General features: G+C 40.2%; 2 protein-coding genes across 5 annotated transcripts in view; one reads left to right on the forward strand and one right to left on the reverse strand.

The window, feature by feature from the left end:
* Ercc8 (ERCC excision repair 8, CSA ubiquitin ligase complex subunit) overlaps window positions 1–16,660 on the reverse strand; it is a 37,047-nt gene extending 20,387 nt beyond the window's left edge. Inside the window, exons 1-4 of one of the 4 annotated variants that reach the window (XM_038322621.1) lie at window positions 16,532–16,660; window positions 13,239–13,334; window positions 6,198–6,299; window positions 1,626–1,749 (exon numbers count right to left, since the gene is read on the reverse strand). In XM_038322621.1, the coding sequence (XP_038178549.1) occupies window positions 1,626–1,749; window positions 6,198–6,299; window positions 13,239–13,334; window positions 16,532–16,608 (399 nt within the window). In that variant the 5' untranslated portion in view covers window positions 16,609–16,660. Of the gene's footprint in view, window positions 1–1,625; window positions 1,750–6,197; window positions 6,300–13,238; window positions 13,335–16,531 lie in introns of those variants that run through there. The other 3 variants (XM_038322622.1, XM_038322623.1, XM_038322624.1) reach the window with 3 other exon arrangements.
* Window positions 16,661–16,769: 109 nt separating this feature from the next.
* The window catches only part of Ndufaf2 (NADH:ubiquinone oxidoreductase complex assembly factor 2), a 110,162-nt gene continuing 108,244 nt past the window's right edge, over window positions 16,770–18,687 (forward strand). The window contains exon 1 of the mRNA XM_038322625.1: window positions 16,770–16,961. Coding sequence (XP_038178553.1) covers window positions 16,835–16,961 — 127 coding nt within the window. The 5' untranslated portion in view covers window positions 16,770–16,834. The remainder of the gene's footprint in view (window positions 16,962–18,687) is intronic.

Genomic DNA, 18,687 nt, shown 5'->3' on the forward strand with positions numbered 1-18,687 from the left:
AAATAATTTATTTTGTTTTATGTGCATTGGTATTTTGCCTGCATTAATATCTGTGTGAGGGTGTCCCCTAGAACTGAAATTACAGACAGTAGTGAGCTCCATGTGGGTGCTGGGAATTGAACCCAGGTCCAATGGGAGAGCAGCCAGGGTTCTTAACCGCTGAGTCATCTCTCCAGGTCACACTTACCCTTTCTTAACTCACTGCAATCTTAGATTGTTTCACTTGTCTTGTTCACACTACTTTTTCACTATCGCTGATAGCCTCGGTATCCTATCTGGTGTGTCAGCTTCCTTAAGACAGCCAGTCACCCCACTGTCCTTGAGACAGCTTTTCACTGGCTCCTAGTGTGGAGATGTACAGATGTGTCCCCTACTCTCTGGCTCCTAGTGTGGAGATGTACAGATGTGTCCCCTACTCTCTGGCTACTCCTCTTCATTATTTTTGTGGGGTTGTTATCACTTCTTCTGTCTTATAAGTCCTGATCACCCTCAGGGTTTGTTCTACGCAAGCTGCTTCTCTTCACCTGAATGTTACTGGCTCATTATCTTTATTTTACTTTCACATAATAAATTACCCAATTCCCATTCCAGAACCCGGGGACCCATTCTTGTGTGTGTTGTTTTTGGTTGCTGCTCTGAGACTAGATCTTGCTCTATTGCCCATGACTCACAAGACAGTCCACGCTGGTTTTGAACTCATGTCTTTCCTGCCTTAGCCTCCCAAATGCTAGACTTATAGGCATATACCACATGACCAGTTGCTGCTCTGTCTCTTAAAAACTCTCCAACGCCTTCCTTCTCAGTCTCCTGCTATACATAAAAACATAAGCGTGAAGCATTTGTAATGTCCAATTTATGTTTACAAACCTTTCTTTTCTCTGAGAACCAGCCTATCAGGATCTAGATTTCTTAGCAGGTTTTCAAAACCTTTAAACAGAACTTTGCTGGGTTTTGTCAATGGAGGATTGGTTCAGCTACAATGTACTCCACTGTGGTCAAACGGGAAGTTCATGACATACATTTAATCTATTTTAGTTTAGTTTTTTTTTTTTTTTTTTTTCTGAGACAGGGTCTGGCTAATGCAGAACTTACTATTTAGCCCGGGAAATGCCAACTTTAAAATTATGTCACATTTCTATAAAGAGGTTTTACAGGCAGGTAGATATAAAGCTGAGGATAAGTAGTACTATAAATTAATTTTCATTAATTATATAATTTTCATCTCTATTATCTATTTTTACTAAGTTATGTTATGAAAACTTTCTTTTCCTGCAAGTTTTTAGATAAAGAAGGGAAGTCTAATTCTATTCCTTAGCTTGAAGTTTTCAAATAATAAAAATATTTGCTAAGGTTTTGAATGCTGGTTACATGCTAGGCCTTGTGCCATCTTGGCCCTCATTTATAGACAAAGGAACGATGCAGGTGCTTTGGCATTTGCCCACTGTCAGTGTTAACCAGCAGAAGTCAGTTAACCAGGATATAAGCCCAAACACTAGTTCTCTTTAACTATTCTACTTTCATATCTGACACACAGAACGTCTTATCAAGAAACCACACCAATATGGTTGAGGATTCAATTTTCCATTATCCTACATAGCATTTTGGAAAGGTTTTAATGTATTTACCTGCAATGTATTTGTATCCCACACTTTCAGAGTTTTATCGAATGAGCTGGAAGTGAACATGCCCGTGTCATGAGGGTACCACTGAACAGTCTCCACGCTGTATTTGTGAACATCAGGATGGCTTCTACAAAACAGCAATCGAAATTTAGAGACTGCTGACTTGGGTGGGTTTCAATGTATTATTATGAAAAAGTAGCAGGCATGGGTAGGGAGATATGGATCACTACACTCACATCACACATCCCTGTTCTAGCTGTTAAGAAGGGGAGAGAGAATGTCTAGGCATCTTCAGATTAAATTTCCCAGTGAGATGTTGGGGGCCTGCCCTCTCCTAAGGCTCATCATGTATCACTCATTCCCATACTGTATACAGTTGGGGGTGGGGGTGTTGAACAACTATAGCAAACTTCTTTCACCTTGCAGGTGGCAGGGGTTTTCCTAACTGGAAAAATACATCTTTTTGCTTTTCTTTTTTCTCAACTACCATTATTAGAACTGGGGATGCTTCACACACTGCCATGGGGATCCACACACTACTGTGTCCCAAGAAACTTACTCTGGCACAAAGGAATGCAATTGGTGCGTGTCAATGGGACCTACTAGTTTCATGTAACCCATCATGAAATTACATGTATCATCTTGTGAAAGGCTGTCCTGCTTAAAAGACATGTTGTGTCTCTGAGCCAGTCATCAGTACAGTACGTATGCCATCTTACTCAATCTTAAACAAACTGGCATTGTGATACTTTTGAGACAATGAAGGCAATCTGAATACAACATGTTTGATTCCAGGGATCACTATATATGTGAGATAGTGGTACTAGGGTTATATTTACAGAAAAGGTCTTCATTTCAGTGACACAAATAAGTAGTTATTGATGTAGTAATGTTATCTGGGGTTTACTTAAAAATAATCCTGAAACTGTTTGAATATGTAGTAGATACTTAACAAATTGCTTACGTTTGACAGTTGTGAAGGTTGGGTAATGAGTAAATAGGTTATTATACTCTTGTTATGTGTGTACATGGGAGAAATTTCCAAGAATAAAACAAACAAGTGTATAGAACATCATGTAATCTTTGCAAACAGGACCATTGTGGGCTCTAATTTCTACATGTGAATGTTAAGTCTCTGGGCATCTGTAGTGTTAAATAGAGGCAAGGTCGTAAAGGCCTGCTCTGGCCTCGAGACAGATGTATACAGCACATAGTCTGTAGTTACCACCCATGTTTCTGTATGTGTGCATGTGTGTCTAAGTATTTACTAACTTTCCTGCTTTCTCCATCATTTTATATGGGTTAACTATATACTCGAGCCCACAATTTGCATAATTCTGATATTGTAGATACATCATTAGGTTATGCTAGAACCGTGTTTTTAAAGGCTATGGGGGAGGCACATACAGATGTTGGACAGTCAAATGTGTGGGCAGCAGTACTCAGGTGCCTTTCTTTTCTGCTAAGGATTCAAACTCCTCCTAGTCACAAGGAACCTCTGCCCTGTTGTAAGCAAGTGCCTACTTTCTGCTATAGAAATCGAGGGACTCTAGGCATTGTCTTTTCCTCTTCCTTGGCACCAGAGTTGCGTGCTTAGCTTTATTGATCTGTTTGGAACTCTCATTGTCCAGGTCTGAATGGAAAGCCCATGGAGAGTTAGCTATTAGTCAGTGCTGTAGAGTTGGCCTACACTGGTCACATGTACCAAAGTTAACGGAATTATTTCTATAGTGTAACCTTGGCTGTGTTCCATGATTTAACCTTTCTTTCTCCTTCCTTCCTTCCTTCCTTCCTTCCTTCCTTCCTTCCTTCCTTCCTTCCTTCCTTCCTTCCTCTTTCCTTCCATTTGGTAAATTTGATTCTCTAATTTTCTTCACAATTTCATGATATACAATCATCATTTCAATAAGTTTCTCTTTAAAATAAACAGAATCAACTTTGATATCCTCTAAGAATCTTGATTTCAATATAGACTTTCTGGTGAGTTGTTTTAAATAAAACCAGTTCTTATTGTAGAAATACAAACAAAAGCTCATTTATATTTTAAATTTAAATTTTAAAACAGGATACGATATTGTATCATTCTCTTACATATGACATTATTCCCATGTACATTTAGTAAGAATATTGGTAGTAGAATCTTTTTAATGCCCAAGAACAAACAAATTAAGTATATCAAGAATAAATATTACAAAGTAGTCTAAGCCACAATACTATACTAAATAACAATTATTTAGTACAGTATTTACTAAATAATACTACAATAAATTTTCTGAAATTATATTTTAAAATGATACTGTAAATAGCCATTTTAGAGTTTGAACTCAGGAATAAAAGTCATAATAAAATAAAATACAGTCACACCAAACATTTATTTATGTTACACACCAAAAACCTCATCAAATCATAGTTCTTCAGAGTAACACTATCTAGCATATATATATACATATATATCAGCTGTATAAAATATATCTATTTCACTATTTAATAACCTTAATGTGTTAAATTTTAATCTCAGGAACATTAGATTTTAAAATTATTAAATTAAAGCTGGGTGTAGTGGTATACAACTTTAATCCCAGTACTCAGGAGGCAGAAGCAGACAGATCTGAGGCTAGCACTTAAGAATTTAGTTTTTTTTTTCTTCTGATTAAGGCTGAGGGAAAGTGTGTAAATGGCTCAATCCTCTTAAAGAGCAGGTCCCATACTGTGTACTATTGTTACTGATCTTGGTTGTCCAACATTAACTAGATGGTAAGACAAAAATGCTGAAGACACCATACACATTGGTTGTAGGCCATGGAGAAAACAAGCTGGAACTGACCCACAACCCTCCTCCCAGTGAGCTAGCTTTTATGGTGGGGAGGTGTTATGCAAGCCACTAGGAGAGAAGTCTCCTCAGTGGTACCACCCAGAAATGGACCCTGCATCCTACAATCCCAACCTGCCAGGCAAGGTAGTGGAACAGTGTCAAGACTGGATTTGAGGTCTGCTCCACAGAAAGGACTTAGTGCTTGTTAAAATGTAAAAAACAGTGAGAGGGACAGTCATGCCACACAACAGGGCTCACATGGGGGTCACTGGAGGAGGAGAGAGAAGGGACAGAAAAGGGGATAGAGAAGGGGGCAGAGTAGGAGACAAAGAGGGGGGCAGAGACCAGTCCCTGGGGATAAGAGTGGCAGGAGAGAGAGACAGAGAGACAGACAAGGGAGGTGGGCAAGACCCACCTTTTAAAAGGAAATGTAGCAAATGTGCACAGGAGGTGTTCTTAGTGGCTGCAGCTGAGGACGTATCCTGTCAGGACCCCAAGGACAGGCCAGTAGGTGCCTGAATACTAACAGTGCTTGTACCGTAGAGTCCACACTAGGGAGTTCACAGGCTCTGCAGCAACTTGCCTACTACTGTTGTTTGCTAAATGGACCTGGAGTCAATGGCCACTTCTCTCCTACTGTGTGGGTGTCAGGGACAGAACTAAGGCCATCAGGTGCCTTTACTCACTTAGCCACCTAGCTGACACTGGACTTTTTCTTTAGCTATATTCCTTTCCATTTACACAATAGTTTTTTTTTTCACCTTTCAACATGCTTTAACAATAATATTGACAGAAACCTGGTGAGAATGAGGGAGCAAATATTACCTCTTAAACAAGATTTTCAAGAATTATGTTTCTAAAATGAATCAATACTGTAGATACACAATTATAAATCTTCGGGACCATGACCTCAGGGCCTTTCCAATGCTTTGGGAATATCTACAGAAGGGTGGCTGCTGAGATCTCTGAGCTTCTTGTGAGAGCACCCCTTGGCAGCTAGTCTCTAGGGCAAAGTTGACTTAACAAATCAGAGAACCGGCAAAAGAGCTGCAACTGGCATAAAGGAGCAAGCAAACTGCTAAGGAAGTCAGGACAAACAGGTCTATTTTAAGTTGAGCATTTATTTTTATTTGTTGTGTTTTGTCTTGTTTTTTGAGACAGTTTCTCTATGTAGCCTTGGAATTGTCCTGGAACTCACTCTGTAGACCAGGGTGGAAATCTGCCTGCCTATGCCTCTTTAGTGCTGGGATTAAAGGCATACACCACCACCACCCAGTTCAAGCTGAGCATTTTGAGTGAGTAGACAGACAAGAAAGAAGGGCACACGTGTGTGCGTGTGTGTGTGTGTGCTGAGAGGACTGCCTATACATTTATCACATCATGTTTTTAATCTATTCCTCTTCAGCATGAGTTGAAAATTTAGTTTGCATTTATAATTAGTGAAAGATTCATAACTGAACCTTCTACTAAGTGTAATTAAAACCATAGCCACTGAGGTATGCTCTGTAGGTGCAGAACAAAAAAGACACAAAAGTCTTTTTAGAATTTCATTTGAGAGCTGATACAAAAACTGTTTGGAGGAAATCACACGACAAAAAAACTATTGAATTTTAATTGTTTTTCAAGAAAGCATCAAGGGATATCTTGGTCAACTGAAAAAGCTGCTTCCGTCGTGCACATGACTGTTATTTTCGTGTTTTGCATTTGATGCACACAATACTGAACTGTTTACATATTCATGAGTTACATTTTCAAATACACACCTGCCAACGGAACACACTGCTTTACATGTGTAATAGGGTTGTCTGCTGGCGTTCTCAAGGTCATAGAGTACAATCACACCATCTGAACCACCCGATAACATGCTGACAATGGAAAAAGCCACATTAATCACTGAAAGAAGTTCACCTATTGATGGTGATTTCATATCTGCAAACATTGGCCTATATACACCCCAAAGTATTAAGATAATAAGTACAGTTAATTCTAAAAGATTTTAATAAACTGAAATTTTTAACATTTACAAAAGAACAGATACAGAAAATCTCAATCTTTGATCATTTTACGTTTACCCCAACAACTGCAAAAAAAGAAAAGATGGTAGAAACAAGATGGAAAGTAAAATATTACAGTATTATTTTATATGTCTTCTTAAATCTGTACGAAATGAAAACAGATCTAGCCTATTATTGACAGTAGTTACCTGTTCCTGGGCAAATTATATCACCTATCTCAACCTTTCAACATTTGTAAGAATAGCAACAATGGAGTGGGGGGGTTCTCCCCTAAATAACAAAGTTGACGCGGCAGTAAACGGAAGCAGGCTTCCTTTCCTGCATAATCATAATCACTTACTTCGTTTGTCCTGAGTGCCTACAGAGCATAAGGCACTGTGCTAGTAACTGGGAACGACACAGGCACACCGACCACCGGGGAAGCCAGTCTAGCAGGAAAGACCTTGTAACTGCCTCACAAACTCTATGTCCTAATTGGAATCACTGTGGCAACGGACTCTCCTTTTATTTTAGCTTGAAGCTTCAAGGATAGCATCCTTGGTTATATAGTATTAAAACTGGTACCTGAAGGCAGAAGAGAAAGTAGCCTGTAAGGTGTAGGAAGTTTGCGATCTGTACCTAGTCTAGTGACCGAAGGAAGAAATACGTACAGAAGGGAGATGGGAGAGAGAAGAGAGGTCTAAGGGCCACGCGTTCAGTCTTAATTTTTTTTTTGGGGGGGGGTGTTTCTCTGTGTAGCCCTGGCTGCCTTGGAACTCGCTCTGTAGACCAGGCTGGTCTGGAACTCTCAGAGATCCACCAGCCTCTGCCTCCTGAGTGCTGAGATTAAAGTTGTGACCCACCACACCCGACTACTCAATCTTACTTTTAATAGCAAAGGATGCTAAAAGGAAAAAGCTGTTCTTCAAACTAGTCTACTACATTGGTAGAGACTGTCAATTATTTGATTAGAAAAGCTTTGAAAATGATTTCTAAATAGTAAAGTAACATGCTCGACAACAGAAGATTCTTTATATCAATTCAACTACCTTACAACATTAACTTGTAATACATTCTTGGTTTTTAACTTTACTCAGGACCCCGACTGCTACTAGCTTGTTTACTATCTACTCTACTAGACTGTTTGCCTCCTTTCCTTTCTTTTCTTCTTCTTCTTTCTTTTTTTTTTTTTTTTTTTTTGGTTTGGTTTTTCGAGACAGGGTTTCTCTGTAGTTGTGGAGTCTGTCCTGGAACTAGCTTTGTAGACCAGGCTGGCCTTGAACTCACAGAGATCGCCTTCCTCTGCCTCCAGAGTGCTGGGATTAAAGGAGTATGCCACCACTGTCCAGCTGACTGTTTGCTTTCTAATTATGATTTTGTTCTTCTGAAAAAAATCTGTAACATTTAACTGACTTCCCTGGCAGCCATATTTTCAGTTTAGGAAAATAACAGTAGGTGGTGAACAGTGCACTAAATTCAGAACAAAGCCTACAAAAGCGAGAACTTTTGATTTTTCCCATATATTGGAATACACAGTATTTCACATTCAATATTTTCACTGTTTCTATCTCTCTACCTCATTCAGGGTACCATTTTTAAAAAACATTTTTTACAAGATGAAAATCTTTTTGAAGAATGATCTCTTTTTTTTTCCTCATTTTTTTTATTAAAGATTTCCATCTCCTTCCCTCCTCCTCCCCCTTCCCTCCCCTCCCTTCCACGCATACCCCCACTCCACCCCTCTCCAAGACAAAAAGCCATCAGGGTTCCCTTCACTATGTTAAGTCCAAGGTCCTCCCAGCTCCCCCTAAGTCCAGGAAGGTTTCTCAGGAAATTTGGGATCCATCTTCCCCAGGACCCAGCAATCCCACTCTTGGGAATTTACCCAAGAGATGCCCAATCATATTACAAAAGCATCTGTTCAACTATGTTTATAGCAGCATTATTTGTAATAGCCAGAACCTGGAAACAACCTAGATGCCCTTCAGTGGAAGAATGGATGAAGAATGATCTCTTTTGGATCAAATTTAACTAAAATCTTAGATATTCCAAATTTTATCCCATTACTACACAAAACACAGTTGCCCAGTTAAAAACAGGTACATCTATCTCACCAAGGGTTCTTCAGGCGTCCACACGGCCCTTTCTGCAGCACCACCCCCTTCTTTACCTTCAGCTACTCACTAATATCGCCAGCTTCCTTTCCTGAACACTGCATAATTCACCACTCCAAAGTGTACCATAAATAAAGGGCTTTGAATTGTTTTAAATGAACACAGACCTTCACCCACTCTGTGATTCTTTGCTCCCTTGAGCTGTTCCATCTCTATGATTTATCATCTGGGCTAACACCCAGGTCATTTGCTCTGCAATTTCCAGTTTAGACTTAGACTGAATTAAAATAACTTTTACTTAAAACTGGTTTCTTTATTGTGATGTGACACCAGCAGTCAAATTTATACATCTACATTTATAGATCTACAAATTTATACATTTACATAAAGTATTGCTACTTTCTAGAAGTACTGGTCATGGTAAACCCTTATATTTCTATCCTGGTTATTCTAACTATCTGGTTTCAAGCCAGCAAAAGGCAAAGAAGGGCTAAGGAGTGCAGTACTCCAAGAATTCCTGTGTACCACTGATAAATGTCTGTCTTCTGGCCTTGAAAACCAATTTGAGTGGATGGAAAAGGCTTAATTCTCAAAGTATTTTAGATTAAAGAAAAAAACAATAGTCTTCCTTTGGGCTTTTTATAATCCTTTCCCTTACACACACACTGACAGTGTGACCCTTTTCTTACACACAGTGTGACCCTTTCCCTTACACACACTGACAGTGTGACCCCTTCCCTTACACACAAACTGACAGTGTGACCCTTTCCCTCACACACACACTGACAGTGTGACCCTTTCTTTACACACACAAACTGACAGTGTGACCCTTTCCCTTACACACACAGTGTGATACTTTCCTTACACACACACTGACAGTGTGACCCTTTCTTTACACACACAAACTGACAGTGTGACCCTTTCCCTTACACACACACAGTGTGATACTTTCCTTACACACACACTGACAGTGTGACCCTTTCTTTACACACACAAACTGACAGTGTGACTCTTTCCCTTACACACACAGTGTGATACTTTCCTTACACACACACTGACAGTGTGACCCTTTCCCTCACACACACACTGACAGTATGACACTTTCCCTTACACACACTGACATGTAAGGGTTCCCTTACACACACACTGACAGTATGACCTTTTCCCTTACACATAGTTATAGATCTGTAGACCAGGCTGGCCTTGAACTCAGAAACCCATCTGTCTCTGCCTTCCAAATGCTAAGATTTAAGGTGTCTCCACCATGCCTGGCTGTAGTTGTAGATTTTACTCCAAGTGAAAAGGTTTATTTTATTATAGTCTCAAGGTTATTTTGCTTGCTTGCGTTGGTTTTCTGTGTCTACTCTTGTCATATGCAGTCTGGGTCTTCTTGGCCTTTATTCTGTCTGTCTGACTACCTTCACATCTGTTGTTAGTGCTGGGATTGAACCTACAGCCTCACACATGAGAGGCTAGCACTCCACTACTGAGCTACAGCCTGGTCCTTCATCCTTTCCTTCCTAATCTTAAGTTCTCTATGCTTTTTGCCTTCTGTTTCTAAGGAATTATACCTTGTGGTGATTTGCTTGTGTTCTTTATGCTTTGTCTCATTTCTGAAATATTTTTTTTTATTTCTACTTTTCCATGTGTTTATAACCTCATTTCTGAGATTTTTAAATTTGAATTTATTCTTTCATGGATTCTATGTTTTGGGGTTAGGCAAGAGATGGATCAGTTGGTAAAGTGTCCGGCACACAAATATAATGACCAAATTCAGATGTCTCAGGAGCTGCACACATGTAAATGCACACACAAATGTGTACCACACATACATGGTAACAAACTGACTTTTCATTAATTTTGAAATATCACATTAGCATTCTCACATTTTATGACATAACCTGTCAGGCATGAAGTCATTGCAGGGGCTGTCAGTTCTCTAGCTCTTACATCTCATATCCTATTTTTGCATATTTTCCCATTCTTTCAGAATGGAGTTAGAGTTTAGAATTTATATTTTAGAATTTATAATCTAGATTTAGAATAACATTTAAACTTTTATTCTCAGAAAAATCCTCCTCCTAAAATATATTTTCTTTCCTTTTGAAAGATACTTAAAAACATAAAAGTTTTTAATTAGAATTTTTTCTGTTTCTGTTCATGTCCTAAACTTTTAGGTGAGCTGTCCTTTCCCCTGTGTCTCTAGCACCACACTGCTCAAGCTGGGTTCTAGTCTTCAGTATGGGGCTCTGTTCTGCAGGGAGCGTTGACCTATTAGCTCTTAGGAATGATTACAAGGGCCACACTGAGCTCCTTCCAGCGTCGCCTGTAACTGAGGTGTAACATGCTTTCTTGAAATTAAATGACTTTCTGTTTAGTATCTTACACTAATATTATTTAACTATGAGGTTAGAATTCTGCTAATCATGACCATATCATGCTGTGGGACAATGGTCTGTAACCTGTCAATTGTATTTTAATAAAACGCTGATTGGCCAGTAGCCAGGCAGGAAGTATAGGCAGGGTGATGAGAACAGGAGAATTCTGGGAAGAGGAAAGAGCAGTCTGTAGTCATCATCCAGGCACAGAGGAAGCAAGATGTGACTGCCTTACCGAAAAAGGTACCAACCCACATGGCTAACACAGACAAGAATTATGGGCTAATATAAGTTATAAGAGTTAATAAGAAGCCTGAGCTAATAGGCCAATCAGTATATGATTAATGTAGACCTCTGTGTGTTTCTTTGGGACTGAAAGGCTGCAGGACTGGGTGGGACAGAAACTTCAGCCAACAATATTAAAGAGGTAGGGCACTGCTTTTATATTAAAGGAGAAAACTTACAAAAGGTGAATAAATTAGAATTTATAAGATATACAAAATTTAATCTTCATAGGTGGTATGCAAATGTATTCTCTGTAGTTGAAACTACTAAAAATGCAGTCTATGGGTAGTATTCTTAAAATCACACCTAATTGTGGAACTGCAGACTGGCCTACCAGATCTGTGCATTCTGGTTGTGACTGCGGTTTTTAGTGCTTCTGCTACAGTGTTCATTGTGGATGATAAATATTAATATAATTTTGAACAACTTACGTGTACACTGATTTTTGTTAAGGAAATAAAACACTTGGTTTTCGATTTGACATACACTTTCATCTTGATTTCTTCTTGCTCCTGAGTGGGACTGAATATGTCTTAGCAAACAAAGAAATAAACAATTGTATCTTTTACCGTGTATTAAAGGGAGTGCTACTGTGCTGAGTGGTTCAGACTTCGAGTGCCCCGTGGAAATGCTCTTCAGCCTATATTCCTCAAACATACTCCACACTTATGTAACTGTAATTCACCAGTTCGGACTGACTCTGCTAACTGGTTACTGTAACTCACAGGTTACACTATGCTAAACAGCGGGGCTGGGACACTAGTATATTTTCTCCTCACTGGCATCAACGACCAAAAGAAATCAGCTGTCCTTTATTCGTTAGGTCTGCACCTATTTTTACAAATGAGAGCCCCACAACTGTCCTTGAACAGGAAATACTATATTTTGCCTTGGAAAGCTAGGGAAAAGGAAAGAATTTTTGTGTACCATCTTTTAAATTTAGCCTCGTGCTAAATGGAGAACTCTGTTCGCCACACATTTCTTACACACTATTATTATGACAGAGGTAAAAGTAGAAAGTGTGAGTCTGCCAGACCTATCCTGACTTACGTTAAAGTGAAGGACAATACTTTACTAAAACAAAACTCTAGGGTGACTGCTGAACAGCAATAGCACGAGAAACTATTTTCCTTAGTTTTTTTTTTTTTTAAATATACAAGGTCTAATTGTAGACCACATAAAGACTGATTTGTTCTATTTCCTGTGGTGCAGGGCTTGAGTCCAGGTCCTTGTGCATGCTAGATGAGGGTCCATTACTGAACTACAGCCTCAGCCCTCATGAAGGGCTCTGAGTTCACCTTCCTTAACACCATTCTTTTCTCCTCCCCCTTCTGCTCCAGATTGAACCCAGATCCTTGTGCATGCAAATCGTATATTCTGCCGGAGAGCTGCATTCTCCCCCAAACCCTCCTGTATGAGTAGTGTGGTGTGATGACAAGTTGTGAATAGGGGAACACGTTCAGTTACAGTGTGGACAATGAGCTGAAACAATTCAACATGCACATAAAACTGCTTTCAGTAGATTTTCTCAAATTCTTATGACAAATAAGCTAAACATGATCATTCTCATCGAAGAGCTATGGCAACTGGAAATTTGGAAGGTTAGATAATTGCACCAGGTCCCAGAGATGGTAAGAAAGAAACTCAGCAAAACTGATGCTTCAAACTTAATTTGCCAAACACATTTCTGCTTTTTATATTTTAGTTCCCATTAGATTTCTTGACAGTAACATCTATATTTAAAAGAGCACCCAAGACACATCCCAGCACTTAGAAACCTCCTGCATAATATAAATCCCTGGGTTTATTGATTTAACATGAATATATCTATGCCACAGTAGTTTGGAGTATTGATTGAACTGGCAACGTTTTGCATATTTGATTTTGTTTTTATTTCAAATGAATAAATGCCAGCTCAACAAATGCAACAATTAAAATTTTTTTAACATATTATAACTGATTTCTACTAGTCAATCTAAAAAGAAAAGATTTTACTGCATTCATTTAGAGAGAAAAGTGAAGCCACAACTTACTATCTTCCTTCAACAGGCTCAATGTCAAGAGTGTTCACGCCACTGCAATGGATTCTTTCAACATCTCTGTCTTTGTTTAACTCCAGTCCCAGGACCCTTCGACAATTAAAGAGTAAAAGAAAAAAACTTAGTAATAAGAAAAACTTACACATAAGCAAATTCCTTATTTTCCCAAGATTACATGGATTACCGCAAATCTTTTTAGTCTCTTACTATATTTAAAGGTATTCAGATTATTAAATGTAATCCTCTAAAGTAAGTTACCAACAACTACATACAAATATTTCACTTGATACATTACCTTAAATTTCATTTAAAGATTTTAGTCCTTAAAAGGGTATCTAGGGATAAATTTTCAAGAAAAAGATTCTGATAAACTTGACTGAGGACACCTAGTGGATAAACATTTGAAGTATACAATTTAAAAGATTCTCAATTCTCTTAAGAGCATAGAAATACAAATTATACTTCTTTATGCAGCAGTTTAAACGAAATGAATTATTTTCTTTTTGTCATTAGTGTCTTGATTTTTTAACCTGTCTTTATTATTCTGAATTCTGCCTTGGGTCCAAACATAAATTGTGTGGTATGACAGTAACCAGAGGCCAAATTTGCTGGCTGATGGACCAAGATGGGAGTTCCAGAAAACTGGGCAATCACAGCAAAGATGGAGAACAGAAGGAGAGCCCATAAAACAGTTCACAAACTCCAGGACTCATCCTCGAATGCAACATGCACGGATCCAATCCTGAATATCCCGCAAAAGAATTTCCAGACTCAACCATATGCCACTTAGGTCACTGCTTGGCCTGTGAGAGTCATGCACTGGGGAAGACCTAGTGGTTTTGAAGCACAGCCTACAGAGAAGTAGGAACCATAGTCCAGATCTAATCTGATAAGTTACTACTGAAACAAAAATATCAACATTCTTCATAGAGTAAAGAAGAATTCCACACCCTGCAAGTGTTCAAAATATTTAGGATGCAATTCAAAATTATTTATTCTGCATACTAAGAACCATAGAAATTACAACTTCCATGGGAAAAAGATTTCAATCAAGAGAAGCTACAGCTGAGACAGCATGGCTTTGGAGCCACACAAGGCAGCTGCAGAAAATGCTTGCGTGAGAGATTATAAACAGGTCCACATCCACTTAATGGATTCAGTAGCAGACAGGAACTGGCACAAGCTAACAACATATAGGGAAAGACTTGGGGAGAGGACATAATAGAACTTTAGGGACCAAAGGAACAAGTAAAACAGGACAAAGGTTAATGTAACTGGACTCCAGAAGGACAAGAGAAAGAACACAGGGCAGGCAGTACAGCTGGAAGGAAAAATGACTGAAAACTCACTGTGAACCTACGAACTCAAGAAGTAAAACAGATGCATGTAGAGTAAACCCAGAGAAAGCTACATCTAGATACACCACAGCCAAATTGCTGACAACTAAAGACAGCATTAAAGCAACCAATTGATATAGATAGATATCAATCTATGTATAAAGAAAAAAGATGACTGGGCTGACAATCTGTGCAGCCATCGGATGTTATGGTGGCTTGAAAAGGTATGGCCCCATAAACTCATGCTTGAATGCTTGGCCTATAGGAAGTGGCACGATTAGATGCATAGGTGTGGCCTTGTTGGAGAAGGTGTGTCACTGTGGGGGGTGGGCTTTGAGGTCTCAGACTTGGCTCCTCCAGGGTTGAATATAAAGCAGAAAAGCCTCACATCCCATCAATGGTCTCAATCCAAGCACAGCCAGCACCATTTTATTATAAACACAGAAGACAACTGGTGGGGGAAAGTTTGGTGTTGCTAAGATACAAGTTTGCAGGTGGAAACACAAAAAATAGTGCTTTAGGAATAACACTTCACAGAGAAATGAAATCCGTTGACAGGTAGATTAATCTAGTGGGACCTCTTACTTGTTTGAACTTTTATTTCTAATGAAACAAGAAATTTAGGTCACAGAATGTTGACAAAGACCTTAGGGCTTCCTTAGACCAAGGACATTTGGACATTAAGACTCAGAATCCCACATTTGCAGATCCTCTGTGGTTTACTTACTTAAATTACTGTAAGACTAACTATTAACTACAAGGAGAAAGAGTAATGCTGTTTTTTTTTTTTAAAAAGTTTTTGGCTGAAATTAAAGGTGAAGTAAGCATAGTCATTTATTTCACAGTGTTTCCTTTGCTGAACATAATGAAGAAATCCCAGAACTAGTTGGAGTAACAACTCATATAATCAGAAAGATGGTCAGTCCTGATGTTAGGTTCTTGTATGAAATGAAAACTTCTGGCTATGTGTCCAAGAATGCAGAAGTGAGTTAGAAAGGAGTTATTTCCCCACGGACTGATGAGAGAACATCAGGAGCAGATACAAACAGCGCCGATCATGTTTAGAACTCATCAAAATGTGGCTATAAAAAGGTTGCCTGTTAACTCATTTAGTTAAAACAATTTAAATACATTTTGGAAGGTATTAATCTAAATATAGAACACTAAAATGTAAGAATGAACGCAATATACTTATATTTCAGTATATAAAGTATAACTGTTGAAAGCAGACAATTTGTTTTTGTTTGTTTCTCAATGATCCGGGAATCCTGGAATCGGCTTCCAATGGTCTCTAATTCTTAGTACTGGTGAGCTTCACCTTGATTCACTGGTAATTCGTTCACCTTGAGCGAGCCTTATCTGTGACTCACTTCTGATTGGCTAGAAAATGACAAAAATGATGAGCGAGAACTCCCAAGATTAGGTCATGTGAAGAGGCTGCCTCCCAACTTTCGCTGCAGCGTGCTTTGGTGAAAAGTCAGTTGTCATGTTCAGGGATCCTATGGGGTATTTCGAAACAGTGCAAAATTACAAGCACAGCTTCCCTTTGGGAAAATCTGGAGTACGCCACCAGCATTCGACCCACAAGGCATATACCTGAGCCTCAAACTCCACACATCCGATCGATTTATTCGATAATTCCCAGCTCTATTCATTTCACTTGAACTTCACTCCCTGAATGAACGCCCGCCCATCAGCTCTCCTGGAGCGACAGTTCCCTAATTCGACCCACTCCCACTTTCAACTTCATTCTTCAAGCAGACGGCAAGCTACAATAACTGTGGCCGGCGTTTCACCTTCAGACTTTGCTCTACGTGCACACGCGGGTCTTCTTCTCTGGCACCTGCCGACTTCTTCATCTTCGGACCAACGGTCCTGCCATCCTAACTCCCTGCTCGGGAGTCTCACTCGGTACGTTAGAGGAAAAGGAAAAGACAAGGCGTTCCCTACCTCCGTGTGGACTGCGCTCTCCGCAAACGAAGAGGGTCCTCCAAACCCGACTGTCGAGCGGACAGAAAGCTCAACATCTCGGTTCCGTTCACCGGCTTGAGGCCCGGGTGCCGCCATGACCCAACTTGGCCCGAGTTGTAACAACACGGTCTCCCATTGGCTCACCCGTGATGTGACGTAACCAACGGGGAGCGGCGTTACTGGGAGGCGCGAGAACGCGAACCTGAGCGGTGGGCGGGGCCTCGTGTAGGTGGGCCCTCCCGGCCGGCGAGAGTCCTGGGACCCTGAGCTGCGCGCGGCGGCATGGGCTGGTGGCAGACTGTGCTGCGCTCCTTGTGGAGCTCTCTGTCGAAGGAGGTGCGGGAGCACGTAGGCACGGACCATCTGGGGAACAAATACTACTACATCGCCCAGTACAAGAACTGGAGAGGTGAGAGCGAGGAGTGGCTGCGGGTCGGTGCGCCTCCCGGGCCGGTGCGTGTCGCCGCTATCCGGGGCCGGGCCTCGGTGTCCCGGCCCTTCTCCCGGCGTCCGAGGGCTAGGTCGTTGCCTTGGGCGACGAAGCCTGGACCGAGTCCTCTAAGATCTGCCAGAGGTGTTTGAGAAGCATCGGGCAAAGCTTTGCACCAGTGCACAGCCAGCCTGGTCTTCAGCTCCTGGCTGTCCGTCTTCAGAGTTTACGTTTTCCAGTGGCGCTGTGGCTGGGACGCTCGCCCTTGTCATCATCCTTATCTTATAATTTATCTTATAACATAATTATCTTATAACTATGAAGTATCCACACACACCGATCTTTTCTAATTAGCAGTTCCCGTTTCCTTTCCAGGGAGTCTGCGTCCCAAGACCCTGTGCAGGTCGATTTCAGAGAAGGATCTCTAAAGATGTTTTCAAGAAGTGGAGCGTGTTGTTTGGGGAGCCAAGAGTGCTCCATTTTAGCCAGGCGGCGGTGCCACACGCCCTTCATCCCAGCACTTGGGAGACTGAGGCAGGCGAATTTCAGAGTTCGAGGCCAGCCTGGTCTACAGAGCAAGTTCCAGGATAGCCAGAGAGATCCCATTTCGAAAAACAAAACAAACAAAAGAGGAGTTCCTTTTTGTTGTTGTTTGACACCATTCCACATAGCGGCTTTCACAGCGTATTCTACTTTTCTCTATAGCTCCAGTAAAGAGTCTCAGACGTGGAAGAGGAAAGAAGTTGGGTTAGAACCTCAGCTCTGAGGTAGCTGAGGGACAAGTCATTTATTCTTGCCTTGCCTCAGTGGTCTTACGTTAAAGAGACAGTAATAGTGTCTCTACTGGGGCACTTGAAGACCTGTTTAACACTGTTTTCCTTTACTTCTCACACGTATTAACTATGTTAAATGTTTATGTAAAATTGTTTTTACTTAACTTTTAAAAAAGATTTTAAAATTTTAAAATTTATGTGTACTGCCTGCATTTATATATGTATGCCATAGAGGTCAGAAGAGGGCATTTCCTGGAACTGGAGTTAAAGGTGGGAGATGGGATTTGAACCTTTGTCTTCTGTCAGTGAAGCAATCACTCTTATCTCTGAGCCATCTCCCTCCAGACTCTGCTTAGCCCTTTTCTATAACTTCTACCGTGTACTTTTTTTTTAACCTACTGAGCATTTAAATATGGTCTCCTTGCTTCCTATACCCAGACAACCACAGATCTGATTTCTGACATGATGAACTGATTGTTCTGAATTTTCTACAAGTTTTATAAATGAAAACGAATAGTAACTTTTCAGATTTCTTTCTGAGTTCTTCAATTAGGATAATTTTGAAATTCACTCTCCTGTGTATCAAAATGTTAACCCCATGCTAATGTTCCAATGTATGGAATGTAGAGTTTGCTTATTCACCAGTTTACAAATCTTTAGATTATTACCAGTTTAAGGCTGCCACAAATTAATCATTAACATCCATGTTGATAAGGCTTTATACAGATAAAGTTCAGCTCTCCTTTTAAAGGGTCTGCAAGGAGAATGGCTTTGCCAACCAGTAGATGCATGCTTCACTTTGTAAGAAGTAAAATGATCATGGTAGTGCACGCCTTTAATCCCAGCACTTGGGAGGCAGAGGCAGGCGGATCTCTGTGAGTTAGAAGCCAGCCTGGTTGACAGAGTGAGTTCCAGGACAGCCAGGTTACACA

This window comes from Arvicola amphibius, chromosome 3 (assembly GCF_903992535.2).
Source record: "Arvicola amphibius chromosome 3, mArvAmp1.2, whole genome shotgun sequence".
In the NCBI taxonomy this organism is placed as follows: Eukaryota; Metazoa; Chordata; class Mammalia; order Rodentia; family Cricetidae; genus Arvicola; species Arvicola amphibius.